This window comes from Doryrhamphus excisus, chromosome 10 (assembly GCF_030265055.1).
Source record: "Doryrhamphus excisus isolate RoL2022-K1 chromosome 10, RoL_Dexc_1.0, whole genome shotgun sequence".
Taxonomy (NCBI): Eukaryota; Metazoa; Chordata; class Actinopteri; order Syngnathiformes; family Syngnathidae; genus Doryrhamphus; species Doryrhamphus excisus.
The window spans coordinates 3,482,792-3,493,027 of record NC_080475.1 but is presented as its reverse complement, the minus strand read 5'-3'; the positions used below and the strand labels follow the sequence as shown (position 1 = coordinate 3,493,027).

Sequence of the window (10,236 nt, the reverse complement as noted above, 5' to 3'; positions counted from 1 at the left end):
ATATTAACATACTGTCATACTGTACCTAGTCTTCATTGTGGGTGGAATACCCGCACAGTTTTATGCTGTAATCCTCTCCAGTAAATACAGTTTCTAGTTATCTAACTGTGTGTCGGATGGACGTCCAACACTGTACTAAAGGATCTCTTTTCATCACTTTATTGGCAAAAAAATGCATAAAATACTCTCCATCTGTACAAAAATACAAATCTCCCAATTGAAAAATAGTCACTGTTTTTTCATTGGTCAAAAATGGTAGAAGAAGCTCCACCATCCATGTGACCAACCACAGGCAGGTCTAAACGTGTATTTTGTGTGTCAGCAGGGCAAAAATAAGACATCTTGTGAGGGTCAACCGCAGGCGCTCACACACCCAGGAACAAAGATCTCCTAAAGGAATCAGGAAAGCCGCGTCCAATCAGTCGCCCCCCTCCGGCTCCAGCCGTGGCCCCATTTTAGCTGAACGCTCCTCCATTGAGGGCTGGGACTGGTAAATCACATTGTCTACAAGGGCTTGGTTGTGACTCGGGGGTCTGTTGGGAAGCGGGGGAGCTTCTTGGTTTGACAGAGGATACTCCTGGTACACTGCCACCTCCATGTTGTTGCCGTCTTTAGACGCCAGTGGCCTCTGGGGATATGTTTGCCCCGGGAAGGGCTGGTAGGTATCCGACTCTGTGTAGACGCCCATCTCTTCCCCCTTTCTGAGTAGGTGGGTGTAAACCAGCGTGTCCTCAATGGAGGCGTAGACGTGGGACTCGTTGTCCTCACGTGATTTTGGGAAGCCGTTGTGTGCCGCTAGGAAGTCAGTGCCATTGGGATTGTAGATGGACACCTCGTGTTCAAGCTTCTTTTTCTTTTTCCTGTTTGGTGGAAGGCACAAGAGGCAATTAGTTCCATATCTGTAACAAAATTTCACATTTCATCCAAAAAGGCTTCTTCCGTTCTACAATTTTAGGTGTAATTTCTCCATTTATGTCCGTGGTGGGCGTGTCCCCTGGGGGTGCTCGCAATAGGACACGGCTGGCTGACCAAACACAACCGTTTGGTCTCTCCAATGTAAGGGTCATCTGCTCTTCTCACTACACTGTACTCCATAAATAACATTGCTGAGTTTATGTCTCTGGATTTTGTCCTTGGGATGAACCATCTTTTGTGTGAGGGGGTTTAGTGGATTTGAAATGCAATGTATAAATGACAAAGAAGCCTTTTTGGATGAATTGTACCTCATTTGACTTGAAAAAGTTGACAAATAACATAAAAGTGGCAGTATTGCTGTTGGTTTTGCTGTAATTATGATGTAAAATTGTTGTGGAGTTTGGTATTGGTGAATTTATCACTTTTTTAATTATTGAATTTTATATTACTGAAGTACTTCAATGACTAAATTGTGAGCTAGGTCTACACTCTTCCGTCTACAATATTAAAACTGGGTGAAAAAAAACCCACTGGCATTAAACAACTGTGGTTATAGCCAGTTTGTATCTAAACTCCACAAGATGGCCGTAGATGTATTTGAAGTATGAAAAAGTACTGCTATTACAACATTGGTTCTGCTGTGTTTTGCAGTATCCTTGTTAAGAAATTACCCTGTGGGCACTGGGAGCTATATTTTCATTCCCACTTTCTCATGCACTCCAAATGCACTCCAAATTGCATGACAATAAACCGGAAAAGTTTCAAAACATGGTGGACAACTAATGTTGACCATTGTATACTTACTTAATTACAAAACAGACCACCACCAACACGAGAAGAAACAGCAGCACCAGAGCAGCGACCACACTCACAATGGTAACCAACATCTTGTCTGAAAGAGACGAAACAATTGAAGACACAAGCAGTTTGGGAAATGTCGAAAAAGTGCGGACAGGTCATGTACTTGTGCTCTTCTGCAGGATAATCTCCGTGATGACCTTGAAGTGTCCCGTCTCAGGCATACAGTTGGACATATTGAGGTAGAAGTTCTCGGCGACGCTGGTCTCCTCGAGCTCCTCGTCCTCCCTGCGGCTGTAGTCCTCCTCCAGACTACCGATCCTCTGCACCCGGATGTTGGTGTGGCGGTTGGCACACTTGGGCTGACTGAGGTTGACAAACATCAGGTGCGCCTCCATCTTGGCGGGAAGTGATACGATCCAGGAGACGGTGGCGTAGGACTCCATCCCCTCCGGCCAACCAGGTGTCGCCAAGAGGACGGGCTTGTCTCTTTTGGGGGATACAGTGAAGATGTATCTTTCTGTGTTGGAGGGAAAAGACGGTTAAATATACTAGGTTCATACACTTTGGTGTTTCCCTGAAGTGATGACATAAACAAATAGTGATGCTAACCATAGAACAGTATGGAACCTACTGAAAGATAGGGAAGAGTCCATCTGCTCAGTACAGTATTAGCAAAAAAAATAAATATCACATGTAGCTAAAAGCAGGGCAGCACGGCGGTTAAGTGGTTAGCGCGCAGACCTCACAGCTAGGAGACCAGGGTTCAATTCCACCCACAGCCATCTCTGTGTGGAGTTTGCATGTTCTCCCCGTGCATGCGTGGGTTTTTTTTCGGGTACTCCGGTTTCCTCCCACATTCCAAAAACATGCTAGGTTAATTAGCGACTCCAAATTGTCCATAGGTATGAATGTGAGTGTGAATGGTTGTTTGTCTATATGTGCCCTGTGATTGGCTGGCCACCAGTCCAGGGTGTACCCCGTCTCTACCTAGGTCTTCTACCTAAGCGGTAGAAAATGAATGAATGAATGCCTGAACTTGTGTCGTAAACACAGCAGCAGAGAGCTTACAGCTACGGCCAAATAAGGACGTCCACCCCGCTGTGACATCACAAAGGGTCAGTTTTACCACGCCTTTTGAAGCCGAGCATTTTCAGCAATACCAAACTTCTATACGTATGTGCCCTGTGATTGGCTGGCGACCAGTCCAGGGTGTACCCCGCCTCTCGCCCAAAGACAGCTGGGATAGGCTCCAGCACCCCCGCCCGCGACCCTAGTGAGGATAAGCGGTAGAAAATGAATGTAGCTAAAAGCATAGCTTATGACTAGGGATGAGCATTCGACTGAGCTGATTATTTCATATATCGGTTATTTATTCAGTATAGTTATGCATATTTATTTTAGCATAGGATATCAAATGCCATTACTAGTTGAAGTCGGGCATTTTTTTAACCCCAAACTGGTAGCTCTGCCATTTTGTCTCAACTAGCATAAAAATAGCCAGAAAATGTAGCAATGCTCACCTACAGTATAAAACCACTAGGTGACAGTAGTGATAGTCATTATATTGAAAGCATGATAATCAATGATAATTTTGTTACCTGCTATCTCCTCTTTCATACAGGCTGTCAACAAAGGCTTCAGAGCAGGTCTCAGTGCTTGGCCGCCCCTTCTGGTCACGGTGACAGATACGTTGGTGTGGATTTGGACCTTCTGAATGGCCCCCTGAGGGCAGAAGTGGCCCACAGTAGTGCCATCGTCCTCCGACACTGTGATGATGCTGTCGTTGCACGGCTTCCTCGGCAGGTGCTGCTGGAGGGCTCCGATTGAAGAGGTCAGCTCGACGGTACCGTGTACGGGAGGACGGAGGGCCCAGGTCACAGCACTGAGAGGGACCGGGAGGCAGCTTGGCAGCAAAGGCACCGAAAGAGGAACTGGAAGCTTCGGGCAGTCTTTAATGTGAGTACAACCTGTGCAAAATAGGAGGGAGACCTTGAATGAAAGCTTTAATGGACGAATTATGATCTTAATTGGAGTTACCTACAGTAAGAAAGGGAAAGTGAAAGTGAAAAGTGTCTTGAGGCTGAATTCAGTATGTTTCATTATGGGTCTTAGAAAAATGCTCTTGAGATAATTTTGGTTGGTCGGCCACTTCTTGTATGGTTCACCACTCGCTCCTATGTGGATGATAGCTCTCACTGTGGTTTGCTGGAGTCCCAAAACACTTTTTTTTCCTCTCGTAAATCAAATGTTTCATTTAAGAACCTGCATTTTGTGTTCACTTGTGTTGTCATATTTACATTTGTTTGATGATCTGAAATATTTAAGTGTAACAAAAAAAAAAAAAAGAAATAGGGAAAGGCCACTGTGTGCTGCTTTGAAAGACACCTCCTTTAAATGTTTTTTAAGTTATTTTTTGATTACTTACTCACTCTTCGGGATGAGTATTTGACTAAATTTACAGCAAATAATAAAAACTTAAGAAACCACATATAGTTGGTGGGTAGACAAATCATTTTTTATGATAAAAATGAACAAAGCATTATTAGAGCCCTGTAGACATGACAAAACACGACTATAGTCACATTTATACTCTTTTTATTTACAACATATTGCGCAACTGCAGGGTCTTGAGACACATGCTAACTCGCAAACTAGAGAGCTAGCGACCTAAACGGTAGCGTTCAAGTTATTTCCTTTAAACTTAAATAGCCAAAAACTTACCACTTCCACACGGATAGGGAGGATAACTATTAACAGTTATTTAACCTTTAACATGAACATTAATCAGACGAAATAATATTTTCTGGGTACATGATACCATACAGCATCCATATCAAACTTGCGCGGGCCGCACTAACATTAAACTTTCATATCAAGGTGGGGGCCTCAATCTAGTGTCCTGTGGGCCACATTTGGCCCGCGGGCTGCGTGTTTGAGACCCCTGATCTAAACCAACACTATCTGTGACGTGAGTGAACGTTTCCAAACAGTCAAAACCTTATGACTCAAATGTGGATTTACCTATGACTCCGCTGGCGGTGACTAAGACGTCATCGGGAAGGCAGTCCTGGAAAGACAGCTGAGTAACGCTTCCGGACGGGACTGTGATCTTCTCCATGGTTACGGAGTTCATCTTCATCTCACATTCAGAGGCTTTCCTCAGCCTCTCCAAGTGAAGAGAAAGGACCTTGATTTTCCTCAGGTCCACACCACACAACACTGTAAAAAACACATAACATTACGTTATTGCGTCGTTCTAAACACAAAAAAGCAGAAACAGAATTCCTCGCGTCATTCCCAGGTGTGCTGGTGTCATTCGTGACTAAGCGATGAGGCAACAACAGAGCTCCCCGACCTTGAAAGCCTGAGGGCATTGTTACTGTAAATCCCAATCTCCACATCTTCCTATAATCACCTCACCTTTTTGTGAGTAGGAAGAACATAAAATAACGTGTAGTGGAATTCTTCTGTGGCATTTTAGAAGGACGCCTTCCTGCACGTCTCGATGTTAAGCAATACATTTTGCAATGTTAACTTGCTGCAACATGCACGTAGAATCTTGATCAAACTTCCAAAACTACAATATCCAAGTTTCTTTTGACCATATGACTCGTTGTTTCGACAAGTGTTACGATAATAATAAGAGCCCAACCCCCCATGAAAAACATAACTCCAATAATCACTGCATGGGGTCACTTTAACAGTTAAAAAAAAATACAAAGGTTAATAATGAAACGTGTTCACACGTGTTCTTTCGAGTAGAGTGAGTCCCCATACTCACTTCCCCACAAATGTGTGGATTTTTGGTTAAAAAAAAAATTACCCTACGATGTTAATTTATAAACACGTTATAGTACAGCATACATGAACCACTGTTTTTAAAAAAAACAGTTAACCGACTAGTTTATATCTTAATGCTTCACTGGGGTTTCAGTTGGTCCAGCCAATGCAGCTGAAGTCAAGGCGACATATTAAAAAAAGGTTTCAGCAATGGCCACATTTTCAAATCAAACATGAAAAAGCAGTGCTACAAACAGAAGTGTGGAAAACACACATTTCTATTCTATAGTGGAGTTCAAGACACAAAGCAAAGCCATTAGTGTTTTATCGTCAAGCGATGAGATTTTGCACTTGAATGCAACACAGTTGCTGTGAGACACAAAAGTGTAACTTACTGTATATGTACCGTACATTCCACGTTATATAAACCCTCAAATTTAAAGACAAAAATAAATTGTACATACATAGGCTGCATTTGTTATTAAGCCGCAATGTCCACATGGTAACATGGAATATTTACACAGAACACTTTACACACTGACTTACTTAAAGGGGACCTATTATGTTTTTTCCACTTTTCTGACTTGTAGTTAGAATGTTGTATTTGTGTGTTAAACCATGGCAAAGTTTCAGATAATGAGGTTTGCGCATTTGGAAGTGAGCCCTGAAAGAAGTTTGGAATGGCTCAAAATGCTCTGTTTCAAAAGGCGTGGTAAAAGTGACCCTTTGTGATGTCACAGCAGGGCGGACGTCCTTATTTGGTCGTAGCTGTAAGCTCTCTGCTGCTCTGTTTACGACACAAGTTCTGTCATTCATTCATTCATTCATTTTCTACCGCTTAAGTAGAAGACCTAGGTAGAGGTGGGGTACACCCTGGACTGGTGGCCAGCCAATCACAGGGCACATATAGACAAACAACCATTCACACTCACATTCATACCTATGGACAATTTGAAGTCACTGATTAACCTAGCATTTTAATTGGCAGGGAAGGCCGAGAGTGGAATAGAACTCAGGTTTCCTAGCTGTGTGGCCTGCATGCTAACCACTCCCCCACCGTACAGCCCCAAGCTCAGGCAGAAGTTGTTATATTTAGTGATTCCCAGCAAGAGAAAAATATTTTCATATGTCAACGTCATTTCTCATGGGACTGTTTTTGTGAACATGAACCTCAATTTTTTTCGAATATTCTCGCAATTCACAGTCAAATTCCCAAAGATTGTCTAGTGGATCGCGATTGACATGTTGACGACTAGAAGCTGAATGAGCCAGAATTCTTGGATTTTCAAAGTGAAATCTAAAAATTTCGACTGCATTCTGAATGCATTCTTGTGGTCGGCTTGAACGTTTTTAGCATGCTAAAAACTTTAACATACCTGGTGAACTCGCCCTTGAAGCTGACACCTTGATTTTCACGGCGAGTCCAGGAGAATCAGCTCGTCTTCTGTCCATCTCGCAGTTCCTCAGAGTCAAAGAGAAATCCCCCCGATTCTGGACGGGCTGGGTGTCCGTCAGACCCTGCACCACCGCAGCTCTGCCTTGGCTGTGGTACTCTGCCGCAGTTTGCTTCTTAAGACAACGAGGCTGTGTGAGGTCCTGGAACTCGACGGTTGCCTTGTGTTTCGCGTCCATGTGAAAGTACCACTCCATTATGTCGTCATCGGGGAAGCTCTCCGGGAAGTTTGGAGACAGCAACTCTAAGGAAGAGCTTTGGTGTGGCAAAGATACCGTGATTTTGGCAAAGGCTACAAGAGAAAAGACCAAATTTAGACACAGCAAAGACAGAATATAGAAGACACCGATGCCAACTTACATTTAATTTCCTCCCCAACGGACACACCAAATTGGTCACTTTGCACCTTCAGTCCTGGTGGAGCATCCAAAGAAAAGCTACCTTTATTCAGTATCTGAGCACCACTTATAGGGCCTGCTCTGCAGTATTTTCCGATGACCACGGTCCCTGTTGCCTGGAAGGCCTTCAGTGTGTAAGCGTGTCTGTCTGGACAGTTCGCAGATGGACTCATTTGTCTCAGACCCACTTTAGTGAAGTCCACTTGGACTGCTTTCGGTAGTGAGACTTTCAAGTTCCAAGTGAAGGTGCGGTGGAAATCCAGCAATGCATGCAAGCCTGAGTCGGCTTGAATGATGTCACCGCCGCATGACTTTGTGGTGCATTCTGGGGAGACATAATTCGATAAGTTCTCTGGAATAAGACATTTCTACAACTCTTGAGGTTAAAATGTTACCTATATTTCTTATGATCTCCACTATGAACACATCTTCTGGTTGGCGGCAATCAAATTCCACCTCGACTGGGGTGTTATCTTTTAATACCAAAGATGTGTCACACCGACGCCTTTGCCCTGAGCATACTTTGCACGCTGAGCCTTTGACCTGGTTGCTGATGTTGAGGGTGGTGCCTCGGTCTGGGGTTAGTTTCAGCTTCTGTAACCCTGGAAGTGAAGAAAAGGACGATAAAAGCCTGCACATATTTCCAGATTCCACTGCATTAAACAAACTAATCTAAATTATTAATCTAAACTAAGTTAAGTTAAAGATCAGCTATATGAGGGGTTTTCAAAGTGTGGCACAGTGAGCCTCCCATTGGAGAATCTTTGGGCCTTAAGTTTTCTGCCCATCCTAAATTCTCTTTATTCTCATGATCAGAACTAAACTTAATTTATCAGAACTCTGGGATTATTGCCCATATGCTATGTGCCTCCCAAAACACTAGATGGCGTTGATGCTCCTTTCTGCGTGGTTTTTCCGGTTGGCCTGTTAAGTCACTTATAAACAAAAGAGCTCTGCCAGCGTTGCCAGACTCGCCCATTGCTTGTGTTTGCCGAGTTGCTTGCAAATTCCCAACTTCTCCGTTGTTATGGGCTTGTTTTCAGAGAGCTAGTCGTTTCTTTCTCTCGAGTCTCGAATCTGCAAATGTGCATGAAGAGCAATTCTTCAAGCCACATTGAAGTGATTACACCAAACAGTTACCTTCATGACGATCAAATTGTGCTGGATGGTTGACACATTACACAGAAACAATACTGGTCGTCATGGTGAGATGGCTACTTTTTTTTTTACATCACAAAATACAACCATTCAGCATCCTCCATTTTTATGTATTGTACTTAATGACTTTAATAGCAACTAAAGGTAGACATAGTTGTTTGTTTTTCCTCCATGTTCATGAGCTACCTAATTTAGATGGTAGCTAATGTAACCAGTCCATAGTGTACCCCGCTAAGCGCTGGGTTAGGCTCTAGCATACCACCGCGACCCCCTAGAGCAGGGGTGGACAACCTTTTTGACTCGTGGGCCCAAACAAAATTGTGCAGGGGACCACAACATACATATTTAATGCACACACACTATTTTACACTTATAATTCTAACAGTCCGCCTTATTATTAGTCTAATTTTATTAGTAAAAGTGTCATACTATCAGCTATATGTTCTCATTTCCCTTTTTTCAGGAGCACTTTAAACATCAGACCACATCAAACTACGCAATTTAAATTTTACTGTTTTGTTTTGAACTCGGATTCAAACGCTTGTTGGGCCGCATGTGGCCCCCGGGCCGTAGTTTGCCCACCCCTGCCCTACAGCATAGGCGGCACTAAAGATGGACGGATGGGTACCGTCAACGTGTTGATTTTATTAACACAGAGATGTTTTCCACACGAACAAACTCTCATAATGAAACACACACAAGACAATTTATTTAACTTTATGTATGAATTCAAGTGTATGTATTACGTCGTCGTATTTTAGCATGCGAGAAAAAAAAACAAATTAACTCCGTAAGTACACAGGTTATATGTGGTTACCCTGCCAGCCGTAAACATCAAAATAATGACGTAAAAACAACAGCTCGTTAGTGACCACCTCGCCTACAATTCACATTAGTTTTTTTCTAACGGTTAATAATTGAACACGAACTTACCTGAAACCGCAAGGGAAAAATAAAAAAAGAATAAAAAGGCTGTAACTCTTGATAAATGCATGCCGTCCAACAATTCAGCTCCGGTGTGAAATCACTGAATTTTTGAGCATGGTGGTTTCGTGGCGCGTCGTCAATGAAAGACTTTGTGGTTAGCTTGAACTCATTGATAAGGTGATAGCCTTCCACTTCCGGGAATACGTGTGTGTGTGTGTGTGTGTGTGTCCTGCAGCGAGGGAGTGGTAAGCAGCAGGTAATGTGGGCGTGCCAAGTGGACAACCACGACTTCCGGTGTCGCGGAGTTTATGAACAACAACTGTACTGAACTGAACTGCATTCCGATTCTTTTTATAGAGTCGGTTGTCATTGTTCAGCTAAAAAAAGAGCAACACCGGTTCTTTGTGTAAATCAAAACGTACATTATATGAAATCTGTATTCTTTATATGGCTTATTATTGTCAACATGGAACAGAACAAAATGTTCTTAAGCCCCCCTAAATAATTTTATATTTTTTATTGATTTTTCTTTATTTTTTATTGATTTTTTTTTTAATCTCTGACAAATTTCATATAATAGGGCAAAAGCAGGCTAATAAGCAAGCCAATAAGCAGGCTAATACTAGCCTACTAGTAGTAGCTAGGATTTTTGGATTTTTGGGATTTTTTTTATTGTCTACTACATTCATTCATATCCTGTGCATCTCCATGGGGTTGGAGCCCCCCCCCCCCCCCCCCCCCCCCCAAGAACCTAGTGACGCCCCTGGTTCATACACAAATATGTGTATGTTTTTGTTGTGACAC

The 10,236-nt window shown here is 42.9% G+C and overlaps 1 protein-coding gene across 1 annotated transcript; it reads right to left on the bottom strand.

Moving 5' to 3' along the window:
* Window positions 1-27: 27 nt before the first annotated feature.
* cdcp1a (CUB domain containing protein 1a) lies at window positions 28-9,658 on the bottom strand. The gene is made up of 9 exons (XM_058084549.1): window positions 9,439-9,658; window positions 7,743-7,949; window positions 7,310-7,672; window positions 6,873-7,241; window positions 4,738-4,935; window positions 3,315-3,683; window positions 1,880-2,233; window positions 1,720-1,807; window positions 28-860 (listed from the first exon to the last, which is right to left on the bottom strand). Exons 1-9 carry the CDS (start codon window positions 9,497-9,499, stop codon window positions 419-421), a joined length of 2,451 nt encoding a protein of 816 aa, XP_057940532.1. The 5' UTR covers window positions 9,500-9,658; the 3' UTR covers window positions 28-418.
* Window positions 9,659-10,236: the final 578 nt, after the last annotated feature.

Coding starts and splice junctions, on each gene's coding strand:
- cdcp1a (XM_058084549.1), bottom strand. CDS start 9,499: ATGCATTTATCAAGAGTTACAGCCTTTTTATTCTTTTTTTATTTTTCC. Junction 7,673..7,742: donor GGAGATCATAAGAAATATAG/GTAACATTTTAA, acceptor ATGTCTCCCCAG/AATGCACCACAAAGTCATGC. Junction 2,234..3,314: donor TATGAAAGAGGAGATAGCAG/GTAACAAAATTA, acceptor CCTCCAACACAG/AAAGATACATCTTCACTGTA.